At 43.5% G+C, this 16,707-nt stretch overlaps 2 protein-coding genes across 2 annotated transcripts in view; both read left to right on the top strand.

Annotated features, from left to right (window-relative positions):
* The first annotated feature begins 403 nt into the window (after nt 1-403).
* Nucleotides 404-1,573, top strand: LOC142579402 (mediator of RNA polymerase II transcription subunit 22-like). Its single transcript, XM_075689542.1, has 2 exons — nt 404-988; nt 1,297-1,573. Exons 1-2 carry the CDS (start codon nt 779-781, stop codon nt 1,513-1,515), a joined length of 429 nt encoding a protein of 142 aa, XP_075545657.1. The 5' UTR covers nt 404-778; the 3' UTR covers nt 1,516-1,573.
* Nucleotides 1,574-11,652: 10,079 nt separating this feature from the next.
* Nucleotides 11,653-16,707, top strand: part of LOC142579401 (cell division cycle protein 20 homolog) — a 29,512-nt gene continuing 24,457 nt past the window's right edge. The window contains exons 1-3 of the mRNA XM_075689541.1: nt 11,653-11,842; nt 13,168-13,394; nt 15,859-15,977. Of these exons, the coding sequence (XP_075545656.1) occupies nt 13,181-13,394; nt 15,859-15,977 (333 nt within the window). The 5' untranslated portion in view covers nt 11,653-11,842; nt 13,168-13,180. The remainder of the gene's footprint in view (nt 11,843-13,167; nt 13,395-15,858; nt 15,978-16,707) is intronic.

The raw sequence follows: 16,707 nt of genomic DNA, 5'->3' as shown, positions 1-16,707 counted from the left end.
TACAGACTGGGAACAGAGGGGAGGCGAGGGTGCCAGACCAGCCAACACCACCTAGCTAATCTAGGTGGTGTTGGACCAGCTCTGTAGCGATGAACGCAAAATCTTTTTTTTTTTCGAACACGCGCAGCGAAATATTCATGGCACCGAGGAAAAAGTGCTCGAAGTCGTCACCGAGAAATACCATCGAATAAAGAACGAAATACCTCGGAGACGAGCAACAGCGGAAGGCTCAGCCCGTCATCCACCCGGAGTACGAGAGGGAACCCAACCCGGATCTAGAAATACTGCAAAAATAAAATTATTGCGTGCATGTTATTTGTACGTGCACCATTTTCCTAACCAATATGGCCCAAAACCATTGCCAAAACGTTTCCTCAGAGCTCTGATGCTCCTCCATAAGAGCGCGTTGCATCGCCATCACCAACGCGGCATGGCGGCTTTGTTTCATGCTGCAGCTATAACACAGCCGATAAAGCCGTGATACTGTGTTCTATGCAGCCGGTCTGGTCCAAGAAAGGTCCTCCGCTGGGAATGGATATTTGCAGCCGTAATTTGGCTTAAAAAATATAGGAGCAAAGACTCTGATTCGCCCTCGTATGTCTACTACGCTGAAGCTACGCGCCATTACATAGGAAGCAAGCAAGCTGCTGCTCTTCGAGTCGTGCTGCTGTTTGTGCGCGACCTGCTTTGCCGCCGCCAAATCGTCCCTTCTCAAAGTTTCTTGTACCTTAATTAGTGGACCAACTTCTTGACATTACTTGAGTAGTGTACATGCAAGATGGCTCAAGCAAAAGGACTTAGTCAAAGCAAAGAAGCCCTGTTGAAATCTTACACCAAACAACTCAAGGATGACATCAAATCTATGGTCGACAATTTCACGGAAATCATCAAGTCTACGCGTGTGCCTCTTGAAGAAGAGGGACAGGTATTGAGACCTCTGCAGGGAATACAGGACCACTATGAAATGACTGTCCGAGCTGCAAACATTGTAAGTACGTCACCAATCGGCTCTACGGGTGCAATCCTTCAATGAAACTTCGTGCTGGGCTAGTTGGTGATGCATTCTTTAAAACTGCTGGTAGCGCTAAAAAGGACGGACACACGGTGAAAAGACGACATGACGACGAGGAAACGCTACTGACTGGTTTATTTTTTGAAAAAGGTTCAATATTTAAGAGAATCACAACACATGCGCACAACCGAACTGCGTGTGTCCGGCCTCTTTAGCGCTACCATCAGCTTTAAAGAAAAAATCTGAAGTGCATGTGGTAATCCCTTCACTTTCCTTTTTCTTAGGTCCGCGCTGGAGAGTCGTTGATGAAATTAATATCGGACATAAAACAGTACCTGATCCTCAATGACTTCCCGTTTGTGAATGACTCCATTGCCCAGAACAGCCAGCGCTACTGTGCTTTTCAAATGGACTGTGATCAGCGGTTGATGGCACTACGAGACGACATGGCTGCTGAGTTGTACGACCTTGAAGAAGAGTACTATTCGTCCTGCTATAAGTAATAAACTTCACAATTTCGTGCAGTTGGTAGCAATGGTTGTGGTCGTCAAAAAAAAACAATAAATAAAGAAACCACCGCAAGATAAAGGCGCGGACAACGTGTGTCTGTGCCCTCGTCCACTTTATGCTGGTTTACCAATTCCATAGCTTCGGCCTGGCCTATTCTACTGCCTTTACTGCTGCACGTCTGCGCATCAACTGCGCGCGCGAACTTTGCGTGTGGTGTGCAAGTGACCGCATTAGTGAAGACTGGCAGCAAGTCGCGCACTGTCTATTCCCGCTGGCCTTTGAACATTCAAGAGCGATTTGTGAACGACCAAAATGTCGCAGGATTTTGACATTCTTCGATGCCGTAAATGCAAAGTTTATCAAGTACATCATGTTCGGAAAGGACATAGATGGCTTTACAAATATGCAGAACAATGCAGTCTGGTTCACGCACAAGTATGCAGTTATTTGTCATTTATCACCTTTGTATCGATACATTTCTAACAGGATTATGGTGAAAGGCCAACAAGGTACTGCAGAATTTGCATGCGAGAGTTGGACATCCTGCGAGATGCTGTTGCATGCGAGAATCATAACTATGCAGGTTCTCAAACGGTCTTTGTCAAAGGTTACTTGGTAGTGTAAAAAGCTGGCTGTGTCCCTATTTAAAGAAAAAATAAAAGATCTATGTGGCAATGGCGACGTCTTTTTCGTGCGAACGCCGGCCTAGAGGTATCCTATGGCCACAGTCATCTGGCTGGACCAATGCATTTGTATGTGTAGCTTCAAAATGATTGCTGAATAAAATAAATGTGATGTCAAGAAATTCCACAATTCAGCATGGGATTGACACAATTAATTGTTGGTGTAGGAATTTTAAGGCGCCATTTGGGAGTCGCCTGTATTTCTATCAATTGTACACTATTTTTTGACAAATCAAACTTCCACTGTAGGCTAAAGGTTGGATAGCACCAGTTCTACATTTGTGATATATCAATGTAGCATATTAATATTATTTGGTAGCCACTGAGGACTTGGTTGTTTGCCTGATAGGCTCTTGTTATGAAGTGATCCAGTATATAATGAAAGAAGACTGCGATTCCACGGTCAAAATGCTGCTTATGTGCCAATTGCCACAAAAGCTGAAGTCCCCCCTTCAAGGAAAATCTTGGTTTTGTATTCAATACCGTTGTTTCAAAGCCAAGAGGCTAGGTGCTAATTGCTGGATACAGGTATGCATAGATTTGTGTTGCGATTTCTTTTATGTGACTGCCAGTGTAGTGTGAACACAAAGTAGAAAAGTATATTAATGGAAAAAAATGACAAAATTTTCAAGCCTTTGTTCATGAGGTAATGAATATATGCTTCATCATCAAACTGATGGAAACTGCCATGGTATTAAACAGAAAATTATACTTTTAGTTGGCAGGAAAAGTTGCACAAAAAGGTGCAGTAGTCAGCAGTGAGGAACAGTCATTAAAACTGCTTACATACCATGTGCCGTCACATCAATGTACTAAGCGCCGTAATTGCTGTCTAGTGCACTCATTTCATCAAACGTGTTCTCTGTTAACATTGGGTTTCTCACTCTGTCTTACTGTTTTCTGAATTGGATATTTTGAAAATTCCAAGCAGTATCAAACCATACTGGGTGCAGCCCTGTGATAATTATTTTTGCTGTGGCATTTTAGCTTGTTTGTTCCGTGTGTGCTTCTTCTGCTTTCCCCTTCCAGTTGCCTTCATGATTATTGTTATTACTCACTTGCCTTGCCAGTTATCTCTATAAACATCTGTCAACATCCAGCTAGCACCACATCTGCACTTTTAAGGTGGCACCGGGATATAATAAAATCTCTGGCAAGACAAGAAACTTCTGTATATTAGAAAACAACTTATTGGAAATACCTGTTACATACATGTCACAGACATTATACAAGATTAATATGAATTCTTTTGTTAAATCTGCAAGCATTCATAGATTAACCTTTTATGCATGTCACCGTAACTCTCCCAGCAGTCTATGCCCAATAAAATTCATAAATGTTTTCGATCGTGCTGAACAGAATTAAGTTATTAAAATTAGCTGTCAGCTTCTTCAATGTTATTTTTGTGGAAAGCCAAAGCAGGTCATTTTCAGCAGCTGCATCACTGTTTTACTGAAAATATGATAGCAATTTAAAATGGCTGTAGGAAAGGGCATGCCATGTTTTCAGTAAGACGGTGCATTCCTTGCTTGGAGGTGTAATATATAACGGATATGTTCATGACAGCATGACCTAATCAATCAATAAGCATGTTTATTTTGAACTATTTATTGATCTCATAATGTTTATAAATATTTGTGTGCCTTCAACTCAGTCAAGGCAGCATGTTGTCGTTATGTCAGATTTTCATGCACCCAGGCCAAGCGTACTGAATAGATATAGTGTCATGGAATGAGTACCAATCATTTGTTGAGCAAGTACTTGCAAGAGTTGTGTGGACAGATTACAGCCTGTGGTGAACAATGATTCATGTACAATGTAATGCCGGGAGAACTTCACTTTTTAGGACCCTCATGCCCCATGAACTCTAGCAGCTGATACAATATTCCGTGTTGTTTTCTGATAAATACTGGGAATGGACCCAGAAAGAGGGATATTTTGGGCAACACTTATTCAACTGGTTATGTGCTAGCAACAAGAGCAAAAGAAACGTTAGTCAAAGAACCAGTTGTGTAAGAAGACTGGTACACGCTTCGCATATGTATTCTCTGCAGTGGCCATGACAAACTGCTGCTGAGCATGAAGTTTTACCTGGGTTTGATTGTCAGCTTTGATGGCAGCATTCTAATGCTGGTGGAATGCAAAAAGACTTTTGTGCCAAACTTTAGAGGCACGTTCAGGAACCTCAGATGATCAAAATTCTTAGCCCTTCACTACAGCATCCCTCATAGCCCCTGTTTTGGTTGGAAATGTAAAACTGGCTTAGCATATGAAGTTCCAAACTATCCTGCTAAAGATTGGGCAGAATTTGCACTGCCACTAGGAAGAAATGGAGGCTTGAAAATATAGGAACAATTCCAACTGATGTAGCATGTCCTGTTTGTAAAAGTGGTGAATGGGTCATTCCATGCCAAGAGTCACACATTAAATAATGTTTACTACTAATGCTACACACATGTTGCTCGACCATCGCGGATTTTGCTATGAATAGTCGTGGCTGTATTTACTGGCTTGCAGTCTTTTCCCAAAATATTTTTGCACAAAAATTGATCTTCATGTGATGCGCTCTCAAAGTTGCTGTCACATGATGCGCTCTCTCATACTGGTAAGTAACACACAATTGTAGTTCATGCACATTGAGGTGGCCAAATTAGATAGACCTGTTCGTTAGCGTCTTATCTTCTATTTTTTTATATGCGAGATCAATTTTTAGCCCCGTATTCAGAAATTCATCTTGACTTGGAGTTCATGGTTGACTTGACCCAAATGACGCCTCTCGTGAACGCGCCGATGGGAACACAACGAGCGTCTTGGACACATTCACGCCAGTTGTCATTTAGATGAAGTCAAGCATAGGTTCCAAGGTAAGATGCATTTCTGAATACGGGGGTTAAAGTTGGCCTGCGTACCATGCTCGTCATGTCACTGCAAGTCTGCGTGAGCTGCATGGAACTGTAGCACACATTTCCCCAGCACATGAGGATATGCATGAGCACTCGACCCTTACTTGACTACATAGAGCTAACATAGCCAACTCTAGAGGGAAAGCTCCCTGTAGCACCCATGAATTCAAATCTGTAACCACAAGGGCGCCGCCATGTTGCTACTCTGTGCAAGTGCGCAGATGCAGACAAAGAGAAGTGGTTTATTATGAGAAAAAAAAAGTTGGTACTATCTTCTGCAGCCTTTGAGGGAGTCGCGCAATCAATGCGGTCCCGAGCCCCTCTCTCTCAGTATGGTGGTGTCATCTAGCTCTTGCATATGCATCATTTCACACACTGTAAGCTTTGCATGAAAATTTTATAGATTGCAATCAGATCTTTCTGAAAAATATACGGAATTAACTTTACACATTGTTCCTACATATACGTGCTACCTTGAAGTGCTTGTTTTTGCATCACATCTTGATATTTTTCGTGTTTGGTTGCCACTTTTTTCGTCCAGCTTTTCCTCTAAATTTATAACTCTATACTTGACTATATTAGCCGGAGCCACGCAGTCAGATAGATCGCGTTTGCTGTTTGCTTTTCTTTTGAAACCTTATATGCGTGTTTCACTGTGTCATAAGATAACGAAATGCAGAGCTCATATTCCGAAGAAATGGGGATCATGTGCAGTAATGGGATGAGGTACAGGAATAAATGAACTGTGTGGCATAATCAGGGGTTAAATAAGAATTGGTAAACCTTTGTTTTCTTCCTTTTTCAATGCGATATATTGAATGCTAACAAAATTTCCCAGATGCCCCAATAACGGCAGCAATTTGACATTTAGGGAGAATGTGGGTCACATACTACATTATTCGTTATGTGCAGCACATTTTTTTTTTAGGTCAATTGTGTGTTTTGAAAATATTTATGGAATAGCCGTTTTCTTCCCTATTTCTATGCATCATGCGCCTGAGATGCAGCTGGTTTTCAAGATCCCCTGGGTGAATAATGCAAAACACATTGTTTATATTTGCTTGGATTAGGAAGCATGTTATCGGTTGTCTATGTCTTCGAGCTCGCGCAGGTTTCTATTGTCACATGCCTCCAATCTGAATGACAATTCAACTGAGAGTGGGAGCGTTCCCTTTGATGACTGGCCTTCATCTGTTGCATATGAGGCCATTCGCTTCCGCGTGGGCTGCTTGGGTGTAGGCTGCTCGTAGAGATACTCCGGAAAATACAGCAAAAGATTGTGGGTACCGCATCAGACCGAAGTGCAGGCTTTCCACGCTGTGTAGATACTACCTGGCCTTCGATGATATGCACATAATGCCTCAGTATGTACTTTGCTTCAAAGTGCAGCTCACAAATGAAATCGGTGACTTCCAAAAGGCCGATCGGTGTGGTGAAGATTGAGCTCCCGCACGCGTCACCTTTCTTCATCTTTAGGGACTCCGAATAGCGAGAGCTTGGCCTGACCTTTCAATCTACTGTATACGGTTTTGCAACCCACTACACAACAGTAGCTCTTTCGTTGAGGTGTGCTCATCCTCTCATTCTTTGAACACTTTGCCAAGTCACCGAGTTACGAGACAAACTATAGACATATTCGAGGGCTGTCTGCGCACGTAAAAATCGTGCGGACGGCATCGTTTGTCCGAAGCGAGGAACCTCAATTCATGGCAAAGCAGTAATTTTATTGTATTCTTCTTTTTCGCACATACTAGGAGTGAAAATTGACGCAATAAATACGACGGTGCATCGAGCAGACGACCGCTCGGCGCCGCCGTAACCACCGCCGATAGGCATGGTTTCTCCGGACCGCCGAGGCACCGGATTGGTCGGAACGTCAGAAGAAGGAGGAGCTTGAAGAAGAAGGTGACTGCAGCGCCACCGCAAACTTCAACGTTTTTTGCTTCACTCTCGCCACTTGCCGGAGCCTCCGCTGGACCAGCACTGGCTGGATTCACTCCCCCATTCTAGTACCATGGCCGCTCAATGGAACGCACTTGATGCGGCCCGTTGTGTAGGCCGGGAGAGGCGTGACGCGCCTAGTTCCCATCGCCACCGCCGCAGCGCCACTGCTCCAGGACAGTTGCAGAGGGGAGAGCTGTGCTCCGCCTGCTGCGGCCACGCGGTCAGCACTTGATTTGTTCCGATAAAGAGCGGCGTTTCACAAGATATGAATGGTAATGTCAACTGGCGATTTGCTACTGATAGCAGTACGTCAGCATCGTTGCAGTTGTCAGCGACAGTTTGTGTCGGAAGTCACCTATGTTAGGTGCGCTTCTTCGAGCGTTCGACACACACGAAGCCGGTCATCCGCTATATTAACTTGTTGCATATAATTAGTTGGTTAGCATAAGAATGCTCGTTTTAAGAAGTCCGAACTCTGATCAGTCTGGTCCACAATTAGAGCCGATGATTAACGCTGTTTTACATTTCTGGACATGCAGAAATGTACTGCATTATAGTTCAGCCGGTTCACGGGTATATGCGGAAAATATTTTGCAAATGGGCACTACTAGCCTACATCAATGGTCGGAAAGAAAACAAAGCCAGAAGTCAGTAGGTTGAGTCCAGTTTTTCTTTTCATTTCAAAGTTCATGTACACAGAATCTGAAAGCGTTACAAGCGCAGAACTTTCCTCGAGAGAGGTTTATGTGTAAGCAAAATTTTTTCCACTGTCGAATTCACGCTGCCAGCCCAGTTCGTCAACAATGGTCTTATGAGCTTGCTCAAAAATACTCTGCAGAGGTCCTCAGCATGGTTGCGATCCTCTTTTTCACAAGTCAGCGCCGGACATTGTGTGAAATGAGGAAGTAGTGCTGACATCAAGGTGTTGCATAGCCTGCTGGTTCGTCTCACGTCTGAGCACTTCATGACCTTGGTGACGAAGGTGCATACAAGCTTACACAGGCCAACTGCTTCTATTGTTGGGTACCTTAGCCATCTATCATCAACGTTGTAGATCAATCTATAAATTGCTTCAGCTGGCCTCGCTGCTTGAAAAAGGAGTTTGCAGGAATCACAAGCCACCTGAAGACGAGCATAACAATTTAGCTTGAAAAACGGTACTAGAAGAACATAATCTAATATATTCATAATGAAATCAACCACAGACATTTCAATATATATATATATATATATATATATATATATATATATATATATATATATATATATATATATATATATATATATAATGTGTGTGTGAATTAGTCGCTTAAACAAAGGGCAAATGAATGCACGCCTAATCCAATTTTTTAAACTTGTAAAAAAACTGTACCTGTTCCTCACATGCACGTGCGACGTAGTCGGCCAGGTATGCAATTGGTGCTAACTCTATATCAGCTACTAGCTCACTCCACATACTGATGAATTCAAGCTCACTGGCTGCAGATTAGATGGCAGCTGGCAAGACAAGTTTCACCATCCTGAATGGGAAGTTTAACGGCTGTTTTCGCCAAACATGGCGAAACCATGTTCTTCAACCATGCTGCCCGCCGTTGGGGATCGCACGGAAATGCATAATATCGGATCGTCGGATCTTTCCTTGCGTTGGTGCTGCACAGCGGCACACAGCCGTTGCGCGGCATTTCCGGCGCGACCGGCATTTCCGGCATTACCGGCGCGACTCGCGACGCGACGGGCCGCACCAAGTGCGTTTCCATTGAGCGGCCGTGCTAGTACACTCTACGTCATTCCCATGACGGCACGGCGCCCCTTAAGAAACTCCCATAGACGGTGGCGCCAGACTCCCCTCTAGGTGCTATAGTGAGAAACTCTATCTTCTAGCCATGCTTCTAACCACCATTAGCGGCGAGCATAGAGTTTCTCTGTGGCGGCGAGAATTAGGAGTGGCGCCCTCTCGCGAGTGACGTCACGGCCAGGACGCCGCTCGCTCCGGCTCGCTCAGCTGCCGCACGCGCTCGTTCCCTTCGTGTATGCTTGGAGTATGGGTGGCTCGAGCCATGCGTTTTGAAGGATACGTCGGCTTCTTTCAGCTGTCATGGCTTAACCACAGTTTCTTAAGCGCATGAGTCGGGAAACTTTGCGGCTTGGATATCGCAAGCTATGAGCGTTAAAGGGGTCTACTGGTTTTGCAATGCACATATGCACCGTGTCTATCCGTAAATTTTGCGTAAAAAGAATGTCTGCAAATTCAACACGCGAAGTTGTGTATGATGCCTCGCTAAACATTTAACATTCCCTTAGTATTTAGCTATGAAAGACATTGCATTTTACATGGAAGAAACATCTTGGTAATTGGCGTCAGCATGTTATCCGATGTTAGAAAGACACTGCCCAGCGAAGCTGTCATCATGATTCTTATTACTGTGGTGTGTTGTTCTATTCAAATATGGCCATTCATTAATGAGTAAAAAAATAGGTGCGCATTTCTTATGAAAAAGTTTGCTGCTACTTTCATCCTCCTCTGAAACGCCTCCAAAAAACGAATTGCTCATGGCTGCTAACACGACGGCGCGCCATGTAGAGTATTTACATAGTTAATTCACAAACACCATAGTAGCAATCACCTGAGATAAAAGTTTCGTTGTTAAGATCGAGAGCAAATCAAATGAGGGTGATGAAATGTTTCATAGTGGCCCTCAGTAGCCTTTATCGACAATATGGCACACCCCTGATCACGTAACGGTAGCAATCGACTGTCGGTATGGCGAGGCACGCTATGTTCGCGAAACCCATCAGTTCACTACAACTTCGAATAAAGCATTTTTTTTTTACAGCGCCAACTGGAATGGTTAAAGTATTCTGGAGCTACTACAACGCAGCTTAGATTGTCTAGAAAAGGAAAATTCAAGCACCTTCTGTCTCACCAAGTCTCGATCCAGCGTTATTTAATTATACAAACAGATAACTATTTGCTTCGTCTGTACATAAAAAAGAACCTTGCCCAACTGCAGGCTAAGTAAAGTTTGCTCCAATCCAGTCGCAAACATTCATAATTAAAGAAAGCACCACAAGCCTTGCATATACTTTCACTTGATTTCTGACCCTCCACCGGGGGGGGGGGGGAATTTCGATATCTTCAATATGTCCCATACTACTAATGATTGACGCTTCGACTTCTTTCTGACTGCAGCCATGCGATCCAACAGGCATACTTAACTAAAAAAACTGGGCCGAGCAGCCTGTGTCAGTTCGCCAAACAGATTCGTCATGTATATTCCTCAAACAACAAGCACCAGTAAATTTCTCAAGTGAGTTGAACGTGTATCGCGGAAAAGGAAATATACATTGGTAGATTCCAATTTGTATTCTGTAAATAGCTGTAAGCCTTCATTAACTTTACTTCAAATTTCCCCCGCTTAAAATAAACACGGGAAGAACCGCCTAATGTTGACAAGCAATTAAAGAAGCAAGTGGTGCTTGTAGATTCTAAATTCCAATATTAGTTAAGTCCCAGTGTTACTGCCGAGCGTTTCTGTGAAGAAATGCAAAAATTCGACATTATACCATGAACTACTCGTCGTGAGCAAACCTGTTTTAGCGGATTAAAATCAACGTAACTGTTGTAGAAGTCATATATAGCCAGCGTTTGTGACATACTTGTTGCACCGCGGCAGGTATGGTATCGTAACTGGATTCCTGTATGCTATGTTTTTGCGATTGTCCATCCGCGCATGAAAAACCCGCAATGGGCTCTTTTGCTCTTCTTCGGCTGGCACTGTAGCGTTGCCTTTGAGAGCAGCATTGTTGTATAAGAAATTAGCTCTTTGAATAAATGTTCGCAAAGGAAGAGGTCGTAAAATATATATTTGAGACAACCACCATAAGTATACAAGCAGGGAGAACGAGGGCGAACAAACGAAAACACCGCAGAAAGCGCCCGGACAACGCCCGAACTGTAGCAGACGACAGGTGTGAGTCCTTGCCTTGACGTCACGCGAGTGGCGCTCGCAGCGCCCCTGTAGTTAGTTCTCGGGGCCATAGGAAACTCTAGGCTCGGGGCTAATAGCTGTGCGCTTCCGCGGGCTCCAGTGTTCCGGCTAGCCGTGGCCACACCTCTACATAATAAATGTTGTATATATTTGCTTCATTTACAAAATCTCTCTCGTTATCTCATCCCACGTCCACATCCTCTTAGCTTTGCTACCACTCGCATCTTCGTCGTCTCATGCTGGTCTCAGTTGACATTTCGGTGTTGCAGCCGCGGTTCTCCGTTTCGCAATTCTTTCGCGGTGTTTCTTTCAATTATACCAAACACAATCGCACACGACAACGAAAGAGCAAAGTGATTCAAAACAAAAAAAAGCTTCCTTCCTCCACGAAGCGATTAGTAACAAATGCTTACGCATCATTTAGATAACTCCCACAGGCCCAAAGGATATTCTGCGTATAACTTGTTCATCTTATACGCTACAATATACATTTACTTACAGTCCATGAGCTACGAAGGTGCGTGAAAATAAAATAGAATTGTTTTGTGCTGCCCTCTGTGGTTACCGGTGCGAAAGGTCTCGTGCCTTCGTGCATGGCTGGTGCGGGTTGTTGGGCGAGCGCCACCATTTAAATTTCGTATGCTGGCTGCTGGCTGACTCGCTCGCTCGACCAGCTCAACGTCTCGACACTCAGCTCGCTGACGTCGAGCGTTTTTGTTGTATCCCGGCGTGGTGCTCTGTGGAACTGCTAGGTCGTAAAACATTTTTTTGTATTCTTTATCACCGACTTCTGCTTTAAAGGTGAGGCGCAACGAGTCTTTTAATTCGGTTGTGTTAGCGGTTTGACGTGCTTTTGTTCTGTTGGGTGTGCTCACGCAAAATATCTGCTGCTCGTAGAATAATTCTGGCCGAGTGTACCTTTGATGATCGAATCTATCAAGTCACGCAGGGCCGTTTTAAAAAGTATGAGTGAAAAGTCGAGAATCTGGTTTGCGTTACCTGCTGTCGCCCTTACTTCACAGGCTGAAGTCGGGTAGCGCTAAGCAATAAGCGATGAAATTGTGTGCTCTGGAGTATGGTGGGCTTTCAGTGCGAAAATTGCCCGGCCAAATTATTTAACATGTTGACATTACGATATGGGGTGCCTGCAGCATTTCAGCACCCGACTGTCGCGCATTCGTTGTCGTACAATCTGTATTGTGTTGTATTAATGTCTGTTCAGCACAAACACCATTAGGTGGGTAGATATGGTCTGCGCAGCAGATGAACTGGTTTAATGTCTGCACTGTGACAACCTTGCAACTTCAGTGAGTGAGTGAAAGTCTCGATCAAGATGGTCTATTAGGTGCGTGCACGTACGCGCGCATTAGGATCTGCGGATATTTAACTTGTGGTTGTTTGCTCCACTTTGCAATGATTAGATTATTTGACGTCCAATTATGCCACTTAACATTTGCAAATGTATTCAGCAGTGTCGAGGCTGTGCACACACTCCAGTGTTCTGCACTTGTTGACACATTGGCACCTTGGTCACAGGGGGTTGAAAGCTCCAGCATGAAGCACTTTCAATCAGAAGAGTGCTTAGATACATGATAAAAAAAAGAAAATGGAACAGGTGGGAGGGTGGGGGGGGGGGGGGGTGTTGAGGTGAGGGTTCTCTGCACAAGAGTGGCAGCTTAGGCATGTTAGTTCTGGACTGCTAAATCTAAAGTGCGCAAAAGCGGAGTGCTGTAGTTTTAAGACCTGGATCTGTTTTTTTCTTCACACTCTTCGTTTCAGCAAGGGTTCAGTACCATGTCTGCTGGCTGCACTAGAGTAAAGGGCTACTACAAAGGGTGCTAAAGCCAATGTAACCAGCATGCAATTTACTATAGATGTTGTACTATAGCACGCCTCTCTTCTACGCAGTCGGTTTAGCAATGTTTTATTTCCTTAAGCTACTTTACTCCTTTGCTAGTGTGACTGTTAACATGCCAATTTCGTGCCCTGCTTTAACTCTTTGAGGTTCCCAATTTTAGAACTTCTTTTTATTTGTATCTGGTTTTTCACCAGAAGCACCATTTCAGTACAGCATACAAACAAACTGACTCGCACCGATTTGTAATTTCAACTTGAACAATTTCCAGTGACACCAGCACCATGCCACTGATCGAAAGGGACGGCAAGGACTTCAACAACAGCCGTGGGCTGACACGTTCATGCAAGACGATGGACAACTCTGTCCTGAACACAACAAACACTTCCATTTTATCCACCTCTGCCCTATTTAACTCTTCATTGCAAAACCTGTCTGCTTGCCAGGCCAACATTTCTACGAGCAAGACGCCCTCAAAAACTCCGAGGAAGACTCCTGGTGAGCTTCAATTTGTTTGAAACTTTTATGTGAGCTTGCTGATTGATAAATCGCTGTCCTATAAGTTGTGCATATCCAGTTTTGGTCAACTACGCAGTCCTTGCAAAAAAAAAGTTTGGTGTGCTGTGTCACAGGATGGCTTTTGATAAAACATGCAGCACTAGTGCAGTTGTAGTAGCATGGTGAAAAAAATTTGCATGATACTGCTTTTTTTTTTCTTTTCGAGCTGCTGTTGGCACATCCCATTCAAGTTTACACGTTTTCAAAACCGGAGCGGCTAAGAGCATCACATAATGTTGCTGAGGGTATAATCTTAGGAAAACCGCGTTTTGGTTGCTAACACACCTAAAACTTGTATTTGATCTGTTATAAATATTTCAGGCACCACTTCTAGCTGCTGTGTTGAAGCAATTTTGGTACTTTTGTGGTTATTGGCTGTAGTTAGGTCTAGTGTCATCAAGGCCATTGCGTAGGAGGGCCGCATGCGCAATGAGAAGCTGCACATTATCCAATAGACTTGTTTTGTGCGCTATGGCTGCTATAAATGTTGCCATTTGGCTTATGTAGTATGGTGCAATAAATATTTTTTTTTGCTGCCAGGAGAAACATGTGGCAGCGCCACAACTGATGCAGTGTGCTTCCATTTGGCATTTTACATGGCTGATTTTGTTTCGTGCTGCTCAAGCTTTTGAACGTATGCAACTATACCGATCATTGCACCTGAGGTTGCGCTGGTGCAGTCTTGCAGGCCACGCCTAGCTGCACTCAACACGTGCAACACACCGCATTTCGAAAGACAAGTGTGACGGTTAGCTGCTGCTTGTGTGAGACCGTGCGAAAGACCAGTGCATTCACTTCTCTCTGACTGCGGAGTGCCGTGCAGGCTGGTGCAGCTAGACGTGGCTTTAGAGGTAGCATCAGCGCCGGTTCATCATGGGAGGCCATTAGTTGTCCAAGCCAGTGCATCGAGGTTCGTTGGCCTCCTCATTCACGCAGTGGAGCCACGTGAATGAGCCAAATGGGAAGCAGAAGCAAAAGACCATCTCATTGGAACAGTGGGCAGCTATTGTAAAGGCAGTCATGTCGGGTGCTAAGAAGTTGTGTGATGCACGTGCCGAATATCTTTTGCTGTTCTATTAAAATTTCTTTTGTACATCACCATCGAGCAGGTCCATGGGCTGGAAAGTTCCTTCTTTTTATGCATGCTTAAATTTGTGCACCGTATTGGGCATCTATTGCAAAAGGGGCAATAATGTATACAGGGTGTTTCAGTGAACTTTCCAGAATTTTTTAAAATAGCCTGGGGCAGATAGCACAATTCTAGTCGGTGAGCTGGTCTACTTGAAGAGGGGGACATTACTTGCATGAAATTGAAATGCCTAATTGATTAATTTACAAAAATTCAGTGATTGAGTTTTATCTAATTACCTTGTGGCACATATTGCAATTTACAAATTTTAGTGGGTGTGACTTCAAGGCCTATCCACTTAAACAGAATTGTGTGGATGACACCATTTACGAGCTATGCTGCGTCAAACTTGCTACAAAAATGCACTGCTGTTCCACTTACTTTCTTAACAAAACGGTGTTTTATGCATTGCAGCACAAAAGTAACTGGATTTCTCTGCAAATTACGGGAATTAGTATCAGTGCTGTCATCCTGATAATTTATTCCAAGTGGATCTGCTTTGCGAACTTCTATAGAATCTGTTAATAACAATGTGTCATAAGATGTCAATTGAGTCGAACACTTAATTGGTAAATTTTCATTAATTATTCAATTATGAATTTTCAATATATTGTACAAGTAATGTCTGCCTCTTTGAGTAGACCAGCTCATGGACTATAATTGTACTATCTGTCACAGCATTTAACAATTTTTTAAGGTGTTCACTGAAACCCCCGGCATAACAAAGTATTAATCAATATAATTAAGTAATTTTGATGGCCCCTTCTTAGATATAGCGAGGTTTTACTTTAGTTGTTCACAGGCTTAAAATGTGCTATTCACGAAATTGTCATAGATTCGTTTTCTGGAAAGTTCAGCTGCAAAAATCTGATGCTCAATCCAAGTTTCCACTTTGTGTAGCATTTGCTGTAAAGCCAGGTTTCTGTAAAGTCCAGGATATGATATACTGCAGTAGGAAATTGTGCATTCTTACAGTGACCTGATTTGGTAAATTGTGAAGCTGAAGGAAAGGGGGTAGTCTGGTGCTGAGTGTGGGGTGCATAAAGAATGACAAATGTTCAGAGTTTCATGCACACAAGTTCTAGCTAGCTCTTGTGGTTTGCTCTCAGCGTTTCCCTTAGCTTTTTTTGTATTAGGTTCACATTGCCATTAACTTAATAAAAATTCAATCCTTGTTGCTTATGTGTTTGTGCTAGGATTTCTTTTGAGTCTGCTTAATTTTGTTTTCGGTGGTGCAGCGTGTGCGCAATTAAGCATATGCATTTCCTTTTTCAGGCAAGCACAACCGCAGCCACAAAAATCCATCAAAACAGACGACGCCACTTGGCCGAAGTGGTGGTGATCGCTTTATACCGAACCGGCACAAAATGCAGTTCGAACTGGCAAACTATGTGGTCAGTATTGCTTGTGTAGTAAGAATTGAATGGTTACAGAAAACTGTTTCACCATTTATTATTGCTGAGACGAGTTGCATGGGGTACAAACTTGGAGCTTAACAATGCGGCTTCAGAAGTTAAGGGTTGCTTAACGGGTGAAGGAATAAAAAATGTTGGGGATAACATTAAGGGACAGGAAGACAGCCAGTATTCTGTTGGACATTAACACTAGAAAGTAAAGCTGGGCAGGCCATGTAATCTGTAGGACAGACAACCGATGGTTTATGAGTAAGGGTGTGCAAACACTCGAATGTCACTGAATCGAATAGTCATCATTCAAATAATTTGATTTGCAAATAGAGTATCTACCATTCAATTTATTGAATATTCAATATGTTCGGTGTAAAGACCCATGCAGTGCCATGTACCCGCGGTGTGTGAACATGCCACGACCTGTTGGATTTCGGAATCTCTTTGCAGGGGGCAAATTGTGCCAAACTTGCAAATGAAAGGGCACATACGGCGCCAGCTACATGCGGAGCGGTGATCAAGTAGCGTGATGCGTTGCCTTGTCATGCGTCGCACTGATTGGCCTTGTGATGTCGCACCTAGAATACAGATATGCCCCTTCTGTATTTTGGCGAAAAACTGAAAACTTTCTATGCAATAAATAAAAGGTTGCCTTAAAACACAGATCCACTATTAAGCTGAGAACCTCGCTACAGCATAACATTGCTGATTCATTAGC

Source organism: Dermacentor variabilis, chromosome 4 (assembly GCF_050947875.1).
Source record: "Dermacentor variabilis isolate Ectoservices chromosome 4, ASM5094787v1, whole genome shotgun sequence".
Taxonomy (NCBI): Eukaryota; Metazoa; Arthropoda; class Arachnida; order Ixodida; family Ixodidae; genus Dermacentor; species Dermacentor variabilis.
Note: the sequence above shows the minus strand (reverse complement) of the source record. Positions and strands in the feature narration are given on the sequence as shown.

Coding starts and splice junctions, on each gene's coding strand:
- LOC142579402 (XM_075689542.1), top strand. CDS start 779: ATGGCTCAAGCAAAAGGACTTAGTCAAAGCAAAGAAGCCCTGTTGAAA. Junction 989..1,296: donor CTGTCCGAGCTGCAAACATT/GTAAGTACGTCA, acceptor CCTTTTTCTTAG/GTCCGCGCTGGAGAGTCGTT.